A 22,670-nucleotide genomic window follows, 5' to 3' on the forward strand; every position below is an offset into this window, starting at 1 on the left:
CCCATCCAGATCCATACCGCTTTCAGGCACCGGGACATCACGTCGAGGGCATCACTGGGCTGGTTCGAGGTGGATATAAAAAGCTGTGTATCATCAGCATACTGATGATACCCCACCCCAAAACCACGGATGATCTCTCCCAGCGGCTTCATGTAAATGTTGAACAGAAGGGGCGAGAGGACCGACCCCTGGGGCACCCCACAAGTGAGGGGCCTCATGGCCGACCTCTGCCCCCCTGCCAATATCACTTGCGTACGACCCGAGAAGTAGGAAGCGAACCACCGTAAAACGGTGCCGCCCACTCCCAACCCCTCGAGGCGTCGCAGCATGATACCATGGTCGATGGTATCAAAAGCCGCTGAAAGATCTAATAGGACCAGGATCAAGGAATGACCTCTGTCCCGAGCCCTCCAGAGAGCATCTACCAGTGCGACCAATGCCGTCTCTGTGCTGTAACCGGGCCTGTAACCCGATTGGCACAGATCGAGGTAATCTGCTTCATCCAGGGCCACCGGAAACTGACGTGCCACCACGCTCTCAACAACCTTCGCCAAAAAGCGAAGGTTGGAGACCAGACTAAAGTTGCCCAAAATGGTTGGATCCAAGGCAGGTTTCTTAAGGAAGGGCCTAACCACTGCCTCCTTCAAGGCGGCGGGAAAACTCCCTCCATCCAAGGATGCCGTTATCACTGCCTGGATCCAACTGTGTGTCACCTCCCCAGCTGCATAAACCAGCCAGGAGGGACACGGGTCCAGTATGCAAGTGGTCGCACACATTACCCCCCCCCCCATCAACCCACGCCCACAGAACCGGAAGTAACAAATTTTAGATTTCACCACTGGTCTGCAACATACCAAAATAGTGCAAAAATGAGGACACACCCAATAATGTCTTGATAGAAAATCCCACTCTTACATATTTGTACAATATCCCATTATCTGACACAAGTATGAAAGTGTGGTATTTGTATTATGATGATCAAATTATTTCATTATCTGCTCACTTTACTACTGTCCTACAGAAACCAATGGAGATCATCGGATAACACACTTGCTCCTGTAGAGAAAATGAATGTCTGAATGTGCTTCCTGTATCAACATCATAGTATAGTATAGTATAGTATAGCCTTTTTTTGTCATAGTACATCATATATACAATGAAATTGGTTTAGTCTCTCTGGTGCAATCCATAACAGAAAATACAAAACAACATAAATAGTATAGAGAATAATCCCTATACAAGTAATTGGGAAAAAAAGACTAGTCATACGTTTCCATATGTGCGTGGAGTGATTGTGATTGTGTTTAAGAGTCTGACAGCCCATGGATAGAAGCTACTTTTAAACCTGTTTGTCCGGCTGGCTACGCTTCGATGTCTTCTGCTCGATGGTAGAAGCGAAAAGAGACACTGGCCAGGACGTGAATCATCCCTAAATATCTTCCTTACTCTGCTGAAACAGTGAGACCTGGCGATGTCATCTAGTGGTGTTAGAGGGCAACCAATGGTTTCTTGTGCTGAATTGATCACTCTCTATAGTGCTTTCCTGTCCGCAGCTGTTAGACCAGCATACCATACCATTGTAGACCGATAGAAAGAAGTCATCAGCCATTGTTCCACCTGATTTTTCCACAGGACTCTAAGGAAATGAAGTCTCTGTTGAGCCTTACTAAACACCAGGGACGTGTTGCTTTTCCAGGTGAGATCTTGACTAATGAGCACTCCCAAGAATTTAAAAGAGGAAACCCCCTCCATACAGCCCCCCTCGATGTACAGTGGGGCAGATTCTTCTCTGTGCTTCTAGCACCATCTCCTTTGTCTTGCTAGTATTTAGATGTAAGTTGTTTTTTGATGTGGATATCTTCTGGACTTCTTCCCTGTATGCTGATTTGTCCCCTCCAGTTATAAGCTTCAACACTGTTGTGTTGTCTGAAAACTTTAGTATAGTGTTAGATGGATTCGAGGATATGCAGTCATATGTATACAGCGAGTACAGGAAGGGGCTGAGCACGCAGCCCTGAGGGGAGCCTGTGCTGAGTTTCAGGGTGGAAGATGTCAGAGACCCAACCCTTACTGTTTGTCGACGGTCCGTCAGGAAGTCTCTGCCCAGTCACAAATGAAGGGAGGGAAATTCAGGTCAGTCAGCTTTTCAATGAGAATGCCTGGTAAGATGGTATTAAAGGCCGAGCTATAGTCTATAAAAAGCATTCTCATATAGTTCCCAGATTTCTCGAGGTGCCTCAATGCAGTATCTAGAGCAGTGGCGATGGTATCTTCTGTAGACCTGTTGCTTCTATAAGCAAACTGGTGTTGATCAAAATTTAGTGGAAGACAGGACCTGAGGTGTTGTAGAACCAATCTCTCAAAGCACTTCATCACTATAGACATCAGTGGATTGGGTTTATAGTCATTCAGGCTATTTTTGGCTGCTTTCTTCGGAACTGGAATGATTGTGGCTGCTTTCAAGCAAAATGGAACTCTAGCCAATTGCAGGGAGATGTTAAAAATCCTTGTCAGGACCCCTGTTAACTGGTCAGCGCAGATTTTTACCACTTTCTCCAGCACTCTGTCTGGACCTGCATCTTTGTTGGGATTTACGACCTTCAGCACAGCTCTCACTTGATGTTCATGCAGGTTGAGTGGCTGGAGATTAGAGGGCCTTCGAGCTGGAGCCACAGAGACAGGTCTTTTAACCTCAAAGCGGGTGAAGAAGCTATTCAGCTCCTCCACCAGCAGGGTATCAGTGTTGGCTGTTTTCATCGTATTTCCCTTATAATTGGTTAGATGTTACAACCCCTACCACACTTGTCTTGGGTTATTATCACCCCAAGACAGGTGTGGTAGGGGTTGCAACATCTAACCAATTATAAGGGAAATGCAGTATTAAAAGCTGCTGAAAAATTAAAAGAAATACTAAGATCACAATCTTCTTACCCTCCTCCACTAAAGTGAGGGGTTCTTGTTCATTGCAACTTTTTGATTGATACATACCAAAAGTACTTCTAAGTCCACCTATATGATAAGACCTGAAAATAGCAATAGTACTTAGATTTATATACCGCTACATAGTGCTTTACAGATTCTCTAAGTGATTTAAAGTGTCAGCATATTGCCCCCAACAATCTGAGTCCTCATTTTACCGACTTTGGAAGGATGGAAGGCTGAGTCAACCTTGAGCCCCATCAGGATCGAACTCCTGGCTGTGGGCAGAATTAGTTTACAATACTGCATTCTAACCACTGTGCCACCATGGTTCAGGGTTCGTTGCAATCACACGCACAACTGCACACAATCCATATTAATTGTATAACGAAGTATCAACCCTCTGAATTTATTTTGAATACAGTAGTCCACATTCCTTTTTACCTTTGCTCCAACGCTACAGCTTCCCGTACTTCCAGTACTGCCACTCACAACTCCAGTAAATCTAGCCTCTAACAGTTCTTGCCTTCTTGGATCCAGGCTATGAAGCTCATCCATTGCACCTATAAAACATGTTTACTTCATTACACAACTGCAAATGATTTTATGTAACCATGAACAATCCTACTATTTCCCCCCAAATTTAAATGAAATTTTGCATTATGGAATATCTTTTTCCAGGAGAAATGCATGTGTTAAATGCAGAACACAAAGTTTCAGAAAAGAAAAAAAAAGATGCAAATTAGAAAGAAAGAAATTCATATGAAATTCATAATATGAAATTCAGTAATTTATAAATCTTCAAATATATCAACAGTGGGAAATAGGCAATTGAACCAAAAAAAAAGCAAGACTATAGAAATATTAAGTACATTATCTGCATTTTCCTCCATTTGTAGAAGATGTAGTAGAGATCTCTAGTCACACAAATAATAGTTTTTTTCATCAAAGAACTCAAGGGCTTGAGATAAATAATGTTTATAAATTCTAGAATTTACTGACAAATTGAAAACAAAGTGGGTCCAGATGGAATCTATTCATAGTTCTAAAAGCATTCAAACACAAAATTGCTGATCTAACAATTTGTTCAAAATATGTTTTTGAGAACTAGAAAGTGATTAATATGTCAAATTTTAAAAAAGAATCCAAGAAATTACAGGCTGTTTAGCTTAAAAATAGCTTTTTCATTGTGATTCACTTAGTGGCCCACTATGCACTGTGCACTATGCACAAGTCTACAATTTGAGGCACCACAAATTAATGACCCTCCCAAAAATTGTGGAACACATCCCTAAATTCCAAGTGTAATTTTTAATGTTAAGAAAAAGAAAAATTAATAAAGCACAAGAAACAATTCAACATTAGCTAAATTTAAATAATGCAATGTCATATATCTCCCGTACTTCCAACTTAGATCTATAACTCAATACAGCAGTCTTACCTCTAGTTTCAAAAACTTACAACTTCAATAATAGATTACCACCACCCAGCACCAGTTCAGGGGTTCCTCCCCCCCCCAGGGGAAAGGGAGGCAGAGAGAAAGATAGAGAGGGAGGAATAGAGAGAGAAAGAGGGAGGGAGGGAAAAAGAGAGGCAGAGAGAGAGAGAGAGAGAGAGAGAGAGAGAGAGAGGGCAGGAGGGAGAGGGAGGGAGGGAGGGAGGGAAAGAGAGAGAGAAAGAGAAAGAGAAAGAGAGGGAGGGAGAAGGAGGGAGAGAAAGAGAGAGGGGGAAGAGAGAGAAGGAAAGAGAGAGGAGAGAGAGAGTGGGAAAGAGAAATTATATTACAAAAGTTTTTCTTTTTTACTGTTGCTAAGTGTAATATTTCAAAAGCAGAAAAAATGAAAGGGCATAAAAATGCATTTATCATATTTTTCTTAGAACAATTAGCTGAACGCTGCCTTGTTTATCATTATTTTAGGTAGTAAAACCTCAGTATTCGGGTTAAATTGCCATGTTGGCACTTTGCGATAAATAAGTGGGTTTTGGCTTGCAGTTTGGGCAATTATCTCTAAAAGGTTCACCATTATTGCCCTAGACCAGGGGTGAGCAATTGTGGCTCTTTTACAACCTGTGGACTTCAACTTCCAGAATTCCTGAGACAGCCAAGCTGTCTCAGGAATTCTGGGAGTTGAAGTCCACAGGTTGTAAAAGAGCCACAATTGCCCATCCCTGCTCTAGACCAAGTCAAGTGCAAAAACATTAGAAAATTCCTAGAAGCCTGGCATTCAGACAAATCAGTCATCAACAGGCATAGAGAGATAAAGAAATCTACATATCATTCAAAAGAAGCAATCAAAGCCAAAAAGGAAACAAAAAGACCTAAACATCCCCTCAACAGCAATCAACACCCAGATGAGCAGAGATTGACAATAAAAGTAACACTAGACCAACAATCAAGACCTAAACAATACCCCCATCAAGGAACTACCAACTCAGACAAACAAGCTAACAGTAAACAACAGCCTAATCAAAGAACCACTGAAACCACTCCCACCAATGCTGAAAGAGCAAGTTACTAGTATATAAAATGAAAGCAAAACCCACTCCCTTCTAGCATTGATGTTACTGGTGGTAATGAAATATCTACAAGAAAACAACCACATTCAGAGAGCATCAAGAGCATCAAGGACTCCACAATTATATTACATTAGCTTTATTTACCAATAGCAATAGCATTTAGATTTATATACTGCCACATAGCACTTTATAACACTCTCTGGGTGGTTTACTATGTAAGCATTATTTGTATACTGCCTCCAAAAATCTGGGTCCTAATTTTACCTACCTTAGGAGCTAAGTCAACCTTGAGCCCCATCAGGATCAAATTCCAGACTGTGAGCAGTGTTTGCCTGAAATACTGCACTTTAACTACCGTATTTTTTCAGAGTATAAGACACACTGGAGTATAAGATGCACCTTAGTTTTTGGGGAGGAAAATAAGAAAAAAGCTGATTGGCGGGTGGATCAGCCTCCTGGAATACCCCCAATCAACTGTTCCCAGAGGTGACTTTTAGCAACAGGTTCGTTTGTTGTGACCTCTGTGCCTTGCTTTTTTTCTGCCTCTGAAAGCCTCCAAAACAGAGGTTTTTTTGAAGCTTCTTTCAGAGGCTTTTTTTCTGAAGCTCTGTTTGGAGGCTTTTTTTTCTGAAGCTTCTTTCAGAGGCTTTTTTCAACCTCTGAAACCTCCGTTTGAGGCTGGGTGGGGCTACATTCGGAGTATAAAACACACCCAGATTTTCACCCTCTTTTTTGGGGGAAAAGGGTGCATCTTATACTCTGAAAAATATGGTACTATGCTACCAGTGGTTAAACATATTTAAATGTTATTTAAATAATGTTTAAATGTTACCAAGATCTATCTGAAAGACAGCACTACATTCTATATCATTTTTACAGGCCTAGAAGAAAATTCTTGAATGCTATGGTTCAAATGAGAAGTATCTTCCCTCAATAAATTTTCTTCCAATCATGATTTCTTCTCATTTCAAACACCCACGATCACTGAAATGCAAGGCTCTAATAAATGAATCAATACTGCTTTATTTTTATGTATCTTCATAAAACTTCATATGTATCATTTCCTCTTCTGAAGCCCTCTAACCTTTGAATGTCAAAAAGAAGTAATATTGTGCAGAATGCATCCTACATATTCCAGAATCCTATTTTTAATGACTGTTTTTGTGTTAATTTTCAGCTAAATTTCAGCGTTCCATGTACAAAAATTATTCTATCTCTCAGTATTTTCCAAACAGTATGGCTTTTTTCAAGAGATAATATGACTAAACCTAATGGGAAGGAATGCGTACAGAAGACCGGGCGGCCACCAGCTGCGGAAGGTGTTCGTAGCCTCAGCCCCGGGTTCCGGGTACCTGGTGAAATAACATGGAACCTGATGGTTTGTCCGGGACGCGAAAAGGTCCAGTAAGGGAGTCCCAAATCTGGCCACTATGTCCCGAAAAAGGGATGGGGGGATGCTCCACTCCCCTTGGTCCACAAGGTTCCGGCTGAGGGCATCCGCCTGGACATTCACAGAACCTGAAATGTAGTCCGCCTTGATGGAGGTTAGGTGTATTTCGGCCCAGAGACCCAGTAGGCGGGCCTTGTCTATCAGGGACCTAGAGCGGGTGCCCCCCAACTTGTTGATGTGGGCCTTGGTGGTGGTGTTGTCCGTGAGGACCAGGACGTCCTTCCCCTCCACTAGGTCCTGGAAGTGAATGAGTGCAAGTTGAATGCCCACAATTCCAACAAGTTGATGTTGAGGAGAGACTCCTGGGCTGACCACTGATCTTGGGCCATGTGATGGAGGAGATGGGCGCCCCACCCCGTACAACTGGCATCTGTGGTGAGCTGGATCCGCACAGGTTCCCTGTAACAGGTGCTTCAAGAAATGGCGCTCAAAATCCAGCAGTGTAATGAACTCAGAACTGGGTCTGGGAGTTGCAGATGGATGAGAGAAGTGTCCCGTTGGGCCTTTTGGAATGGCAGTAGGAGCCACTGAAGTTTCCTGCTATGTAAGCGAGACCACGGTGTGATGCCAAAAGTAGACACCATTTTGCCTAAGAGACGGGAAAGAATTAAAACAGTAGCTGAACCAGTGGTAAGGCACTTGAGAACTAAGGAACGAAGGCTGTCTTGACGGTCGGGACACAGGAAAACCATGGACAATTCAGTGTCAATGAGAGCCCCCAAGTGAAGAATGCGGGTGGATGGTGAGAGGTGACTCTTAGGCCAATTAATAGAAAAGCCGTGGGCCTGCAGAGAGGCCAGGACAGTAGAGAGGTCCCTATGGGCCTCTAGGAGGGAGGAAGAAAGAACTAAAATGTAATCTAAATAAAACTGGAGTCACACGGGTTGAGAACAAATGTGGCCAATAAGGACGGCCATAATTTTCGTAAATACCCTAGGTGCCGAGGAAAGCCCAAAGGGAAGGGCCTTATATTGGTAGTGTTTACCCATAAAACAAAAATGCAGGAATTGGCGGTGGGCGGGTAATATGGGCACATGGAGGTAAGCCTCCATTAAATCAACAGATGAAAGAAAATCCCCAGGTTGTACGGATTCAAGAATAGAGGAAAGGGATTGCATCTTGAACTGGCGATATATTATGTGCTGATTCAATGATTTAAGATCTAAAATGGCCCTCCAACCGCCTGAAGACTTCTTGACAATGAATAGACGGGAGTAAAACCCCTGACCCTGCTGGTGAAGGGGGATCTGCTGAATAGCTTCAATTTGGAGTAGGTGGTCTATGGCGGCTGAAACGAGGTCATGTTTGGATCTGTCCTGGGAAACAGGACAGGCAAGAAACCGTGAAGGAGGTAGGGAATGAAACTCTAAGGATAGCCCAGAGGAAATGGTGCTAAGCACCCAGGAGTCATTAGTGGAAGTTTCCCATTGAGTAGAAAAAAGAGACAGACGTCCACCAATGGGAGGGGAGGAGGAGTGATTATCTGGATCTCCTAGAGAAGTGCCCCCACCCCCCCGCGAGATGAACGTCGAGGTGGGAGCTTAGACCCCTGTCTGACCTGAAAGTCCTGCTGAGATCTGGAAGCAAAGGACCGTTGAAATCGAGGTTGGAATGATGAAGACTCGGGGGCCCGAAAGGACTGGTACCTAGAGGGAGTAGAATAATGAGATTCCCCTCGTCAGGAAGCAGGAAGGATCTTACATCTGTCCCTTGTTTCAATGAGGAGTGGATCCAAAGAGGAACCGAAAAGATTGCCGGCTAAGTAAGGAGCAGAAGCAAGTTGCCATTTACTGGGCATGTCCGCCTGCCAATTGCGGAGCCACAAGAGGCGGCGAGAGGTCACGGTAGAACGTAGAGCTCTAGCAGAAAATCTGGTGGCGTTGAGTGTTGCATCGGCTGAGTATTCGAGAGCCGTCGAAATCTTATTCATGTCTTGATGAGACCTGGAATCAGAGAGAGGAAGACAGGCCTGGAGCTGTTTAAGCCAGAGCAAGGCCGCCCTGTTGAAAAAGGAAGCCGAAGTCGACACCCGTATGGACCAGGGGGTAGCAAGGTGACCCTTGAGAAGTGTCTTCTCAGCTCGCTTGTCTTCTGGCCGGAGAGAGTCTTCGGCTGGACCGGTGGGATGTGAAGTATTGGTGAGGGCTACAATGGGAGGATCCACTGCGGGCGGTTGGAGAAGGTCCGCTAGAGGAGCCGCCAAGTTGTAGAGCCGCTTGTCTAATCCGTTGGGACTAGGAGCAGCTCCAGGAAGAGCCCATTGTCATTGGAGAACATCTGTAAACAGCTTCGGAGCCGGGATGGTCTCTGGATCAATGATGGGTTCCACAAACATGGCCGTTGCAGGGTCGCTAAGAGAGGAAGTCCCAGCTGCAGAAGGTGGGTCTCCCAAGCGAGTAGTGGCAATCACTTTAAACAGGAGGGAACGGAAGACCTGAGGTCTTAACAGGCCAATGAACGAGGGTTGATCTGAACTTAATCCCTCATCATCCGACCAGGCCTGCTCCTGGAAGTCATCCGCCTCAGAGACTGAAGCCTGGTCCGCTGAGGACTGAGATTCGATGCGGTCATGTTCGGAAAGAGAGTCCTCCAGATCCCGGGACTGGGTCTGTTGAAGGGCACATGGGGCTGCCGATACTGGGCTCTGATGAAGGCACTTAGCCAGGCTTTGTCTTATTGCCCTGGACATAATGGCCTCTAAAGAATCAGCCATGGCGGCCAGAGTTGGGGCCTGAGCCGGTGGTGGGTTAGCTTGATGTGGCGCCGTATCGTGGCCCTGCAATGATAAGGCAGGGTCCGGAAGCGTTTAGAACAGCAGCTGGCTGTCCGAGGCTGGAGTGCCAGGAGAAACAGTGGGAATGTCAGGAGACAGTTCCTTCACCGACCTAGGAGACCTAGCAGCCGTGAAAGAGGAAGTAGCAGGCCAGTCGATATCCTGCGGAGCCGCTTGGGCATGCACCCTGAGGGAGGCCTTTTCAATGGCCTTATGCCTCCTCTGAAACGGAGATGGAGGAAGGAGCGATGGTCTTCTTGCCCCTGGTTCTCTTGGGAGGAGGCAGTAAGGTAGAGGATCCCTCTAAGGGGTCGCTATGGTGCCGGCATCTCCCTGAGGAGCCATTGTGCGCCCCCGCATCTGACCGCATGGCGGTCACCATTTTGGAACAGTTCCGACAGTCGATCGCGGCAGAGAAAAATGGAGAATTTAACTCACAGGAGCCTCCCGAAGCCGCGCCAAAGTTGAAATCGCCGATGGAGAAAGGCGTGGATACAGGAAGTCGCTAGCCTTCCAGCTATTAGCGCGACAGATGGCTCTCGGCGAGCGGCCGCTCAAGCCGAGGCAGGCTGCTGAGCAAAGGCCTTAGAAACGCAGCCGAGGCTCACCCAAACGTTCAGGGAGCTCCAAACCAACAGGCAATGACGAGCCTGGGATAATTAACTACCAGCCGGTAGATACGAGCCGATCCTGGCTGGTTTTGATGAAGGAGAACAGTGTAGTCACAGAGGGAAACTCGGAGGCTGGAAGACACGTCTTGTCAGTGTAGACTGAGTCGAATAACTAGAGAGGCCCAGGAGGGCGGAGCTTATTTGATGGACAGACTCGGTCATACGCATAGACGGAGCGTCTCCCCAGCCTGACTGCCGTTTCCCTCCAATCAGGAGAATAGTGAGTTTCTTATGTAGTGATTTTGAAAGTATCTGTGAATTTTAGTCGTCTTATACCATAAGGTGTGCCATCCCAGTAGAAGATATTGTCAAGGCTGGGTTGAAGAACAGGTGGGACAATCAATTATGCTGTAGTGGAATTCAAACATGGACCCTAAGCAAAGGTCATGCAAAAGATACAAAGGCCATATAAACACAGCAAGGAGAAAGGGGTGATGTGCATCAGTCTTGTGCTAAATGCCCTGTTAAGACTCCTCTGAATTTTGACTCAGCTGAAATCTGGAACCACCAAATGCCTTGGTTTTCAGTTTCCTGAATTGTGACCCAGTTGGAATAGCTGCCTTCACAGTGTTTGTTCTGTACACAAATACACATATTTTTCATGGACAAAATTATTTTACTGAACTTCAATACAATAATTCTTTATTTAGCAAAAGTTCATTCTGCAGCACTTTTGTGCAATTACAAAAAAACGTTCTAGTAGTTACTGCTTACCTATATCCGCAACAATCTCTCATCCTTATGGATAAACGGTCTCCAAAACCTATGGAGTAGTGTAATGATCCATCAGAACTGCCTGCCAGATCAGCTATATCCAAATCAAAAGGTGACAAGGTATTTTATCATTATGCTTTATATCCACAGGACCTTAAAGAGGAAACTGTCTCTCTGAAAAAGCAACTTATTTATAGCATATTTTTTTATCCTGTTCTTCAGGCAGAAGTACTCTCAGAGAAGCTTATATAAAAATCAATGAAAAAAACTAATTCCTACCAACGGGGATATTATTTTAAGAAACATGACACAAAAAAGAAGAGAGATGAGGGAGAAGGAGAAAAATAACAAATCCAGGTTACAAAGGGAAATGTTAGTTCTTAAATAATACCAGCTGCTTATAGTTCAGGGAGAGGCCAAGCCTGAGGGAGGTGCTATATCTGCAAGACTGAAGAAATCTTTCCCTTCCCAAGTGATTTCTCTCCCTCTGAAACTAAAGCTGTTACAGCTGCTATGTACTGTAGCAAGTGGATGTTGCTTCGATTTTGACAATAAACCACTAATATTCACAACGCATGGTGGCTTTCCTGTCAGGATTTGCAACATTAACAGTTTAACATTACTCGTAATGTAGCTTACGAGTACAACACTCTTCCTTGGATTAATCCTCCTGATAGTTTGTTTTACTTAGCTGAAAATACAAATCTGTAAACTCTAGGAACAAAAGTGAAGGAGTACAGCGAAATGGGACTAAGATTAAATATTTAAAAAGATGGAACTCATGACAACAAATACGCCAATTAGCTTTAGAATTGAGAAGGAAGATACTGAAGTGGGAGATAGTTTCTGCCTTTTACAATAAACTATCAACAATAAAAGAATCAGCAGTCAAGAAACAAGCCACAAATTAGCACTTGGTAGAGCAGCAAAGTTGGTCTTGAAAAATATATTCAGATACCACAAATAATATATTCAGATACCATACCTACAAAAACCAGAATCATGCAGGGAATGGTTTTCCCTATGACATTCTATGAAAGCAAAAGATGGACCCTGATGTAGCAGGATAGAAAGAGTATTAAAACTTTTAAATGTATATAAAAATGTATGGAGGAAACAGATCTGGAGCTTTTCCAGTCAAGATTCAGACAGGTTTATAATACCCAACATTGGTTATGTTTATGGATGACCTCTAGATAGATATGGTGCATCCATCCTTGCCCTTCTAAATCTCTCGGATACCTATTTGATGACCTGGTATTTAACCCTGGGAGCTGCTTTTGAAGAATACTCAGAAGCTTCAACTGGTGTAGAAGGTGGTCTTGCACAACCTTGGAGGCTCTGACGTTTCCCCATATAACACTAACGCTGTGTGAGATACAGTAGCTCAGAGCATGCTTCTCGGTAGAGTTCCAGATTCTGGTTATTATTCTGAAAGGCCTACATGGTATGAACCTGGCTATTTTCAAGTCTGTTTCTCTGGATGTGTCTGCACATTCCTTCAAATCTAACAGAGAAGATACCCACCAGGTCCCTTCTCTTCAATAGTGTGATCTTGAGATAGGTTTATCAGCATGTAGATTTGTTGAAATTATCATTGTTTACATGAGAAATTCCACAGATGCTTTCTCCACAAAAATGAAGAGATATGAAGATTTCTAACATTCTCAATGGCAATGTACACATATAAACCTATTTATTTTTTATACAGATAACAAACTTCATGTTGTAATCTGATTTAATTTTACTTGGGGCCTTAAGAGTTGCTGGACAGCATACAAATTTAATAAATAATTCATTCACAGGTTTATTCCTATTCTGAGCTAAAGATTATCGAATTCTGATGTCACTATATTTTCTAGATTTTAAATTTTTGACCATATCAAATATATAAAACTGATTCAAAACTGATACAAAAACACAACTAGATACAAAGAAAACAATAGAACATGTATATTTTCTAGACATGAATAAAATGATGCCTAAAGCTTTTGCCAGCTTTCATACATGATTTTCAAGTATAGTGAGCATTTAATCTCACATAAGAGAACAAGATTTAAAGATGGCAGTAATTTTTGTTTTAACTATACAAATAATTGGTATAGTTTTCTTAGTAGCAACTGTTCTGAAAAAAATTGTGTTCTCATTCACCAAGGATTATCACTGCAACTTTTTCAAAGCTGTGACAATTTCTGCTCTTACATTCTAAGAACTCAGAAAATCTTAGAAAGTTTCTTTGCAACTAGCTGATTCAAAACAAGAATTATATTAAATTACGTATGTCCAAGCTTCAGCCTATTTTCATTGTAACATATTCTAAATGCATGTTATTGATATATACATATTAACATTTTCTAAAATCTGATTCATAACCAGATAATGTAGATAGAAATGGAATTTGAAAGCTTACTGTATTATTTTGGAACATTTCCTAGCCATAGAGACTGAATCATATGTTTGTGCAGTTGTAGAATATTGTCCCAGAACAGCTTGAGCATAAATCCTTGGTTTCTGCTTTCATATCATTTGCAATATGAAATATTCCAATGTTCATTATTCAGAAAAATATTTTTTTCATAAGAACAGCTAAATAAGCCCTAAGGTGCTCCATCTCAAAGTACAGCTGAGAAGATAATGTCGTAAAGCTATTGCTGCTGGGACTGAAGAAAAGAAAGCTACTATTTTCACTAAGGAAGAACATATTTTCCATGTCCCACAAAGCTAAACATTGACCTAGGTTCAATCCATGACCTTTGCCATTATTTTTGTATGTAAGATTTGGTTCCTTGCACTCTCTTCACAGCTGGTTATGTCAGGAATGAGAGAAGTGAAACAATTATCGTACAGACTGTAAATAATTACTGCTACATTAATTTACAAGAAAAGAAATGTAATTCCATTCTTGGAATACCAAACAGTATATTGTATTCTTTGCTGAAACAAAGTTTAGTGCTTCAAATGCCAAACACTATTTAAAAGTGAGTTCTCTTGTGCTCAACAGGGTATTCCAAGTTAAGGAAGGATTGAATATTAAAAAGAATCAGTGTAGACATTTTAAATTTTGAGTTGTAGAAGCAAATTTATATTTGTCCTCCCTCCAAACATGATACATATTTAAAATGTTATGTACTATACTGGCATCCAGTTTTCAAATATCCATTTTTCCTATTTTTATATATAATACCGTGTTTTAACAGCCTTCCTATTGTTTTCATGATTTTGAGTAGAAATTTATTGTTTATATCCCTTTCCCTTGGGACAAGCAAAAATAAAAAAATAGAAACTGCGGTGGAATGTAGTCTGGATTCCCAGGAGGGAGGGGCTGCATTCCAGAGGGCCAAGGGAGAGCAAATCTTAGATAGTCTGGTTGGGAGAAAGAGAGTTAAGATAGTTCTTCTCTAGAAATCTCAGAGTGTATCTTTAATGATGTAGTAGTTGCGTTTATTTCACAAAGTTTCTGTCTATAGGTGAGGAATAATAAAGGAAGCTCCTTAGAAATAACTCTGCATGTCTTTCTTGTTTTTTGGAGCCTGAGCAAACCACAAATAGTAACCAATATCAGTATTTCATGATGACATGTATAGTCACATTACTAGGCACAATTAACAACTTACCTCATATTCTGAACCAAGAAAAGCTTCTAGATAATGTTTTAAGGAGACTCTTTTACAGACTGAGTTATAGTATTTTAACCATGATAAAAACCATATTCGTAAAGAAATTAGTAGTAATAAAAGATAAGGAGGAAACCAAGAAAAAAGCATGTAAGAAAATTAAGATAGAATAAATAGTAACATTGTGAGCTTTTCAATTTCTTTCCAAGTATAAAAGAAAGCATGGCAAAGGTTACATCCTGACTCCTAACAGCTAGAGTAGCATTTGTAAGAGATAGTCAGTCATCTAACATTGAGCCTTGTTTATCATTAATATATCCCTTTTCATCATAGATAGGGCAATAGGATAATGTCTTCCACATAGAGATACCACCAGGCAGAGGCAATTCCAGTGAATGTTTACAAAATCTCCCTTCAAAGTATGTGGTGGCAGATGGTCGGACAGTAAACAAAGGTAAAATCCTCCTTCAAAGAAATGCTGGATATGGTGACCCAATACTAGGAGGGGCTTCTATTTTTCTTATAATGGTATCAAGATGAAAACTTTGAAATTGTACCATCATCTCTACAGGTATTCCATTCAAAAAAGTTTATCTCTGATGTACATCTTTAAAACTAAGCTCTCCTAAATGGGGGCAGGGAGCCTTTGAAATCTAAATCAGTACCAGGGCACAGACTAAACAATTTACTGATATCCAACTAGGATTCCATCCAGAGCATAGAATGCATCTCTTTCTGAAAATTACAAATATTTTCCTTATTGAAAATTGGTCTTTGTTCAATTAGCTTGCAGTAAGAATTACCCTTGATTTAGATGAAGATCCAGAAGTTCTCACATGTAGATTTTCGTTCATATTATTACTGGGTGTTTTTTTTTTCTTGAACAATGTTTTCTCACTTTGTACAAACTACTATATTTTAGTTTGTTACGGGATTATTAATATTCATGAACAGCTGTGAAGGAAATCAAAGGGAATCAGCTGATAGTTAAAGGGAAAAATGGCTAAATAAATAGCTTTCCTGGACAGGGTTGTAGTTTACTGCACGTGAAGAAACTGGTACAAACCTTAGAAACCAAAATAGTTATAAAAAGTCCTAAACAGCTTGAGGTCAGGATACCTGAAAAAAACCTTTCCCCATATAAATCTGGAATACCACCTCCTTAAAAATAAACTATACGTTGACTGTTCTACAATCTAAAAATATGCCAAAATAATTTTATTTACCTTGGCATCTACCTGAAATCCTTGCATGATGCAATTGAACTAATTATCACTATTGTTGTGTCTGCTTTTTAATGTTTTCATATTATTTTATTTATATTCATGTGTAATTCTAATTCAATATTCCTCTCAATATTGCATGACCAGTAATGTAAAATTTACATTAAAACATACTAGACAACCCATGCCCCACTGAATCATTTCAGAGATATTTCCTTACCTAAATGACCAAAGAAAGGCAAAAAAAGCAGTGGGAGTAACTTCCAACTTCCTGCCAGCTTCCCCATTGAATTTCATTTGCATGGAGCATCAGAAATCTTCCTTCCTTCCTTCATTCTTCCTTCCTTCCTTCCCTCCCTCGTGAAAAGCTTGCAAGGAAAAAAAATCAGTGGGGAAGCCAGCAGGAAGAGCAAGTTCAAAGCTAGCAGGCAGGTAAATGACTACTACTGAGTGGGGGAGCAGCGAGATGGTATACATAAGGAAGGATACATATGGCTCTGTGAGAGATGTCACACAGGTCAGGTAGGATGTATGGGGGTTCATGAAAGGTGCCTTGCAGGTTGGGGACAGATGGGCCACAAATGTCAGGAAGGTTGCCTAGGGATACCTGAGAGTGTGTAAGAGGTTTTGTAAGAGTCAAGGATAGTGCACAGGAGAGCAATTTGCATCAGAGAGGAGACACAGCGGGGCAGGCAGCATGGATCAGAAAGAGCATACAAGGGTGTGTGAGAGGTGACATGCAGATCAGAAAGGGTATGTGTGCAGGGGTGCACTAGAGATGCCATGCAGGTCAGGGAGAATACACAGGGGTAATGCAGGTCAGGAAAGGTGCATGTGAGTGTTCAAGAGGTATCATACAATCAAGGAAGGGATTGAGAGGTAGCATGGGCTAGGAAGATAAACAATGTTACCTCCCTCCCTCTTCCTCTTTCCCTTCCCAGAAGATAGGTAAGCAACTGGAGTTGAGCAGGGGAGGAAAAAAGGAATTTTGTGAGTTGTTGGGAAACATCACAGAAAATTAAAATTGACCATGTATTGCAGCAGGCAAAGAGCATTGAAGCCAACAACTTTCCCAAATTTAATTTCCTGAATCCCAACATTCTATAAGTCAGCCTATTTGAGGTATGTTTGCTGACAAAGTTTTGCCTTATGATGCACTGCTTCTCCCAGTTTAAGATTATGGACCTGATAGTTTTAGGTAGTACTACATACAGTAATGTCCATGTATTGTTATTATTGTTCATCTACCCAAATCTCAAAAATGTTTTTCAAAGATTCAGGTCAAAGCAAGCTTCAAAGTATTCATCATATGAAAACTTAATTATAGTGTAATTTAGTTTTAATAAATATTATCTAAATCAGAAAATTATCTACCAAGTTTAATTACTTCAATGGAACATTAACTATAAACACTGTTCTTCCTAAAAATCAAGCAAAAATTGATTCTTCAAAATCTTGGCCTGTGTTTTATTATCTAGTTTCTAAAACAAAACAAAAAAATGATTTAAATACTTCGATAGCAATGTAATTGCATGCCATTCAGATCAAATACCAAATACCAGATCATAAGACCAATTGTCCCCAAAATAGAACACATTCTCTCATATACAAGAAGTATTCAAGGTTAAAAATTTATTTAGTTCTGACTCCAGGTTCTCTTCACTTAACTCCCAAATTTATTCTACAATGGAAAGGTATCCTAGATAGAACACACAACAGATTAATTATGGAGTAATTGCAATTTCTTTAGTATGCCAAAGACTGTTTACACTGACTGGACAACAATTCCAGAAGGCACTGAGATGCTGTTGCTTCCAGTTATCCATTCTATGATAAGTACCTCTTTCACCCACAGACATCTCTACTGGGACAGATAATTTTACCAAGCAAACATTTGCATGATGAATATACTGTTGTCTATAACCATAACAAGAGGCCTGTGATTCTATTACATCTTTTGTGACAAAGAAAATAACTAATTTGGATTTGCTGTTTTCTTAGAGCTACACAGATAACTTGGTGAAACCAAATCACTACATGTTTCTCCCAAGTTGTAAAAATTTTATCTGGAATTCTGGGCAAGCCAGTACAAGCTTGACTGTAGGTTTACACTAACCTGCAAAAACACTTATTACTTCCCAGCTTTGGAAAGCATGGAGCTGGAGTGATATATTTCACATACTATGTCTCATAGGAGAAGCCGCTGATTAATATTTATGTTCTTTGATCTTTGGAAATAATTGTAAAACAGGGTAGCAATGGTTAGGAATGTTACGTATCTCAAAGATAACGGCTAATTGTGTTATAACTTTTCTTGGCTGTGTGTCAGGCAAAGAGCAGCAATCTACTATTGGCTTCTTCCCGATTTAACCCTTCGATACTGCAGTAATTATCATAGATAACTAATGAGATTTCTCTCTACAGTTTCTCTGTATTTTTTTTTCTTTTCCAAACAATTTGATTAGCATATCCCACATTTTAAAAAATTATCAGCGAATACCTTATGAGCTCTTACATATTCTTGTATTGTAGAACATCAATGCAGCTACTATACAGGTATTCCTCGACTTACAGCAGTTCATTTAGTTACCGTTCGAAGTTACTATGACACTGAAAAAAGGGACTTGCGACCGTTTTTCACACTTAAACTGTTGCAACATCCCCATGGTCAGGTGATCAAACACCTGGCAACTGACTAATATCTGTGACAGTTGCAGTGTCTCAGGGTCACATGACCTTTTGCAACCTTCCGACAAGTAAAACCAATGGGCTAGCCAGATTCACTTAATAACTGTCTCACTTGGCAACAGAAATTTTGGGCTCAATTGCGGTCATTACATACTACCTGTATGTTCTAAATTCTATACTGAAAAGCAATTATCTTGCTTTGGCTATTTTATAACCAAAGACTACCAAACACTTCTGGTCTATCACAAAATATGACGGTAAGTTTTGATATGGTGATGACACCTCAAATAAAAGACCTGTTCAAATACAGATCTACTGCCTATTAATGTAATTTCCTTTCTCTCAATTAGAATTCCTAGTGTTGAGAGCTGACCGTGATTTTGGCGAAGAATTCTGTCCTTCCATTTATGTTTGTGTTTCCTTGACAATCTTTCAATCTGAAAGTTACAATGAACTTTTATTCCCGATTTCTTTGCATTTTAAACATGACTACTATCGAATAAGCCAAATTGATCAGTAGGAAAAAAAATACTTCATTTTTTACTTGACATTGAATGAGTTTTACTTTTTTCTGTTTAACGTGCATAAAATATATCAAATATTTCATACTGATAAAGACAAAAATGATTTTGTCCTTGAAGCGGAAGACTGTTTTAATTTTAAAAATTGTCAGAAAATGTTCATAATGACTATTGTGAGAACTTGCAAATGAAGGTGTATATTAAATATTAAAGTATATTAAAGTATTCAAAGTATAAAGTATAAAATAAAGATTTGTAAATTTCACTCCTAAATTTTAATTCATAAAATATGACAATTTTTGAGAATTATCCGTTTATGTATTAAACCAAATTTTAAATGAATTGTAATAATTAGGGTTAATAATTCTATTATGATCAGTAAGTAATTGATAAATGCTTTTAATTTCTTAATGCAGCTAATATCAAACATCTAATTTTCATCTGGGCTCATGATTACAGGTAAATTTTATTTACTGATTGTAACAGAACAAAATTGCGTAACTATATAGTTGAATTGCATTAATGAACATAAAATTATGTATGTGGGCATACTCACTGAAAAGGTCCTATTATCCAATGAAAAATGTACTTATTCCAAGAATTCGAGTATCCTAAGAAAATCATCCAATGGCCATTTCAGCTGTTGGGCAAATTTGTAAAATATAGATTTAGAGATCAAAACCTATTGAATGTAAAAACAATTTTAAGAGCCAATTATATTTAAGTAGTGGTCAATTCATGATAATTAGATCCAAGTTACCGTAACTGCTATATAGTGAATTATTTTGTTCACTTCAAAGTAGATACTATGACTCCTTCAAAGTCATACTACCCAGTTTCCCAATGTTTTCTTAATGGATAGGGCTTTAAACTAAAATTGGAAGCATATTTAACATTTAAGAAAATTATTTTTACGTTCTTGTTAGGCAAAGCAATCCATGGCAATAACTGATGCAAAAGACTCAGCAATTAGTTTCCTTAGAGGCTGGGGCATTTTTGTTTTTTTTAAGCAGGAATTTTATTATTTTGGTTATTATTTGGAGAGCCAGTTTAGTCTAGTGGTTAAGGTACCATGCTAGAAAGCAAAATAATGTAAAAATAATAAAATCAGGATATATATGTATACTATATGTGTATATATGTACATGTATAATGTATGTATAATATGTTCATATGTATATGTATATAAAATTTGACCATATTTTATACAAAGATGAAACACAATTATCATTCTGAGTAGGATCAAATGAAAAGAAACAAAATAGAATAGAATTCTTTATTGGACAAGTGTGATTGGACACTCAAGGAATTTGTCTTTGGTGCATATGCTCTCAGTGTACATAAAAAGACAAGACTCATTTGTCAAGAATCACAAGGCACAACACCCAGTGTTGTTTTTAGAAGATAAATCGTGTGTGTTACATACATTTTGGATGCCCAACTACAATTTTCTTCTTGCTCTAGTGACTTCCTCATCCATTTCCAAAATTTATTTGTCTCTTTGTTTGTTTGTTTATTTGTTTAATTTATATTGCCGCCTATTCACCCATGGCGACTCAAGGAGGCTTACAGAATATAAAACCTCATTTAAAACAATAAAACTAAAAAAAAGAATCAAATAAATTAATATAATACATAAAATCACCCCCACCCCTACAATAACAATTTAATTTATTGTTAAATAAACAAAAGTGAAAATTACACTAATAGTATTCTTTTTGAATGTTTCAACTGCTTATCAAGAAGTAAAGTTTCTAACATAATGTATAGAATAAAAAAGAGCACTAGGATTTCAAATCTCTAGAACAGCATTATAAAATTTATGCAAACCATCAAGAAAAAGCAAATTCTGGCACCTTAATATGATTCAACTGAGACCTAACTTTGATCCATGATATGGTGCTCTAAAATGTCCTAGTGGATTTATTCAATCCTTCCTTAACTTTTGCTTTTCACTCAATCATGATTTACTGAAATATTAAGTTTAGCACTAGCTACAACTTCTCATGTTTTCAAATGACACTTCATAGAGCCATTTTAAATATGGATAGCAAAAGCTACACTTAACCTTCATCTAAAAAAAGAAGAAAGGGAAGCTTCCTGAAGAAACTATAATCTGATATCAAAACATTTCTATTCCTATAGGCAGAATTCAACTTAAACATTTTGCATATACACAATTCTGATGTATAGCTTTATCTTACTACATTGATTCCCACGTTCTTTATTTCTTGCTGTTGCTTTCTAATGTTGAATTTTAAATTATAAGTTCCTCAATCAAGCCTGTATTTTTACTGATTCTGTAAACATATTCTATAGTACAGCAGCATTTAAAGCCATCAGATTGTTAAATATAACTTCAAAAGATCTAAGGGTACACAATAAAATGTTGACTTTAAGAATTTAAGTAAGCAACATGAAAAACTTCAAAAATGCTGTACACTAACCTCAGTGTCTGATGGCATTCACCATGCACCTTGCTCTATTATTCTGAAAATCATGCAAACCAGGATAAATTTAACATTGTGTATTAAAATAGCACACATATAGTCAACTATCACAAAGATAAATTCCCTTCACTGAAATTTGCATTGGGTAATAAGAGTTTAATGTGCTGACATCACAATGTTCTTTTATGACATTCATACCTTTTTGCTCTTTCAGGATTCACCAAATATTCAGTAGTCAGAACTAGGTCTATTAAACAATTCAAGATACGGTAATACAAACCGTACCACTAACTAAAAAGTTAATTGTCATAAAATTCTTATTATGGCATACATTTTCAGACTATAGCACAGTTGCATTAGATGAGTGAATTGTCTATCTTAGAGTATAATTTTTCTTTGATTAGGAGCCACAGGGCGACAGGCAGAGCAGGATCAGCAATATAACTGCAACTTTAGAGGAGGATAGTAACTTTCTGTTGGGTCAGGTTGCTGGTCTTACTCAGAATTTAAGACTAAACTCCACAAAATCAGACATAAGGATTAATTCCAATTCAATACTTTTCACATATATATGTTAAAATAGAAGACATTATTATCAAATCTACATAAGTCATAGACCTAGGTATATTAAATCATTAGATATTTAATCCTGATTAACTGTATAATCCATAATTAGTTGAGTTTATTACATATTATACCTTGTTTGGCTTACAGTATTATATGAATCAAGATTAAATATTTCAGATTATAATTTTTCCTAATCATTCTAACTATTTGTCCTCAATTGTTCCCTTTATCTGACATACTTTTTCTTTTTTTCTTTCTTTTCCTGTCCATGAGTTCTCTTTTATTCTACATGAGTATCTGGGACCTTATAAAAGTTTTGGGTCACAGCCAGTGGTGAAATCTAAAACTTGTTACTACCAGTTCTGTGGGCATGGCTGGGGGGGGGGGGGGATGTGACGTTGGGCGTGGCCTTTTTTTTTTTAACTTTTAAAACCATTTTTTCTACAACCTCTTCAGCGAAGAGGTTGTTAAAAAATGCTTTCAAAAGGCTCTGATGATCCCAGCTGAGTTGCCTGATCAGCAGAAGCTTTTTTTCTTTTAAAAGCCTCTGCCGATCAGGCAAC

General features: G+C 39.3%; 1 protein-coding gene across 3 annotated transcripts in view; it reads right to left on the reverse strand.

Moving 5' to 3' along the window:
• The window catches only part of TLK1 (tousled like kinase 1), an 82,445-nt gene that overhangs the window by 47,741 nt on the left and 12,034 nt on the right, over positions 1-22,670 (reverse strand). For 2 of the 3 annotated variants that reach the window (XM_034427256.3, XM_087884728.1), the window contains exon 2: positions 3,364-3,482. In XM_034427256.3, coding sequence (XP_034283147.1) covers positions 3,364-3,482 — 119 coding nt within the window. Of the gene's footprint in view, positions 1-3,363; positions 3,483-19,646; positions 19,731-21,537; positions 21,672-22,670 lie in introns of those variants that run through there. The other variant, XM_034427262.3, reaches the window with a different exon arrangement.

The sequence above is a fragment of the Pantherophis guttatus genome, chromosome 1, assembly GCF_059756535.1.
Source record: "Pantherophis guttatus breed Tessera chromosome 1, ASM5975653v1, whole genome shotgun sequence".
Lineage (NCBI taxonomy): Eukaryota > Metazoa > Chordata > Lepidosauria > Squamata > Colubridae > Pantherophis > Pantherophis guttatus.